This window comes from Phalaenopsis equestris, unplaced genomic scaffold (genome assembly GCF_001263595.1).
Source record: "Phalaenopsis equestris unplaced genomic scaffold, ASM126359v1 Scaffold181007, whole genome shotgun sequence".
In the NCBI taxonomy this organism is placed as follows: domain Eukaryota; kingdom Viridiplantae; phylum Streptophyta; class Magnoliopsida; order Asparagales; family Orchidaceae; genus Phalaenopsis; species Phalaenopsis equestris.
In genome coordinates, this window is record NW_018200956.1 from 1 (window position 1) to 508 (window position 508).

The window sequence follows — 508 nt, forward strand, 5'->3', positions numbered from 1 at the left end:
TTTACGACTCGTTATAAGGAAGTATGTAATAGAATGGGTCGTAACTGCCGTCTTGTCCGCCTAGATTGCTTGGCCAGCGATGATGCGTTTGCTTTGTTTTCTGAGAAAGTTGGACTCGAAACCCTAAATTCAGATCACCGAATAAGAAAAATTGCGGAAGAAATCATCAACGATTACTGTCAAAGACTGCCGCTTGCTCTTACGGCCACTGGTGCAGCGCTGTCATCGAAGAAGACTTATGAAGAATGGGTCGTAGCGGACAGAAATTTGAAGAAATCGTCTGCAAATTTTCCAGGCATGGGCAAGTCATTTTTCCCCCTTTTAAAGCTTAGTTATGATAATTTAGACGATGGAGCGAAAAGGTGCTTCCTTTCTTGCGCTCTGTGGCCGGAAAACTACAGCATTTGCAGCGAAGAGCTTATTGAATGTTGGATGGGACTTGGATTCATCAACGAGGTTGATATCAGTGCAGCCTACTCTCATGGCTGCCATGTTATTAACACCTTGA

General features: G+C 43.9%; 1 protein-coding gene across 1 annotated transcript; it reads left to right on the forward strand.

The window, feature by feature from the left end:
* Positions 1 to 6: 6 nt before the first annotated feature.
* LOC110034277 (probable disease resistance protein At1g61300) lies at positions 7 to 501 on the forward strand (the record flags this gene model as incomplete). Its single annotated transcript, XM_020738558.1, has 1 exon — positions 7 to 501. A coding segment is annotated over one exon (495 nt), but the record flags the coding sequence as incomplete, so codon positions are not given.
* Between the last annotated feature and the right edge of the window lie 7 nt (positions 502 to 508).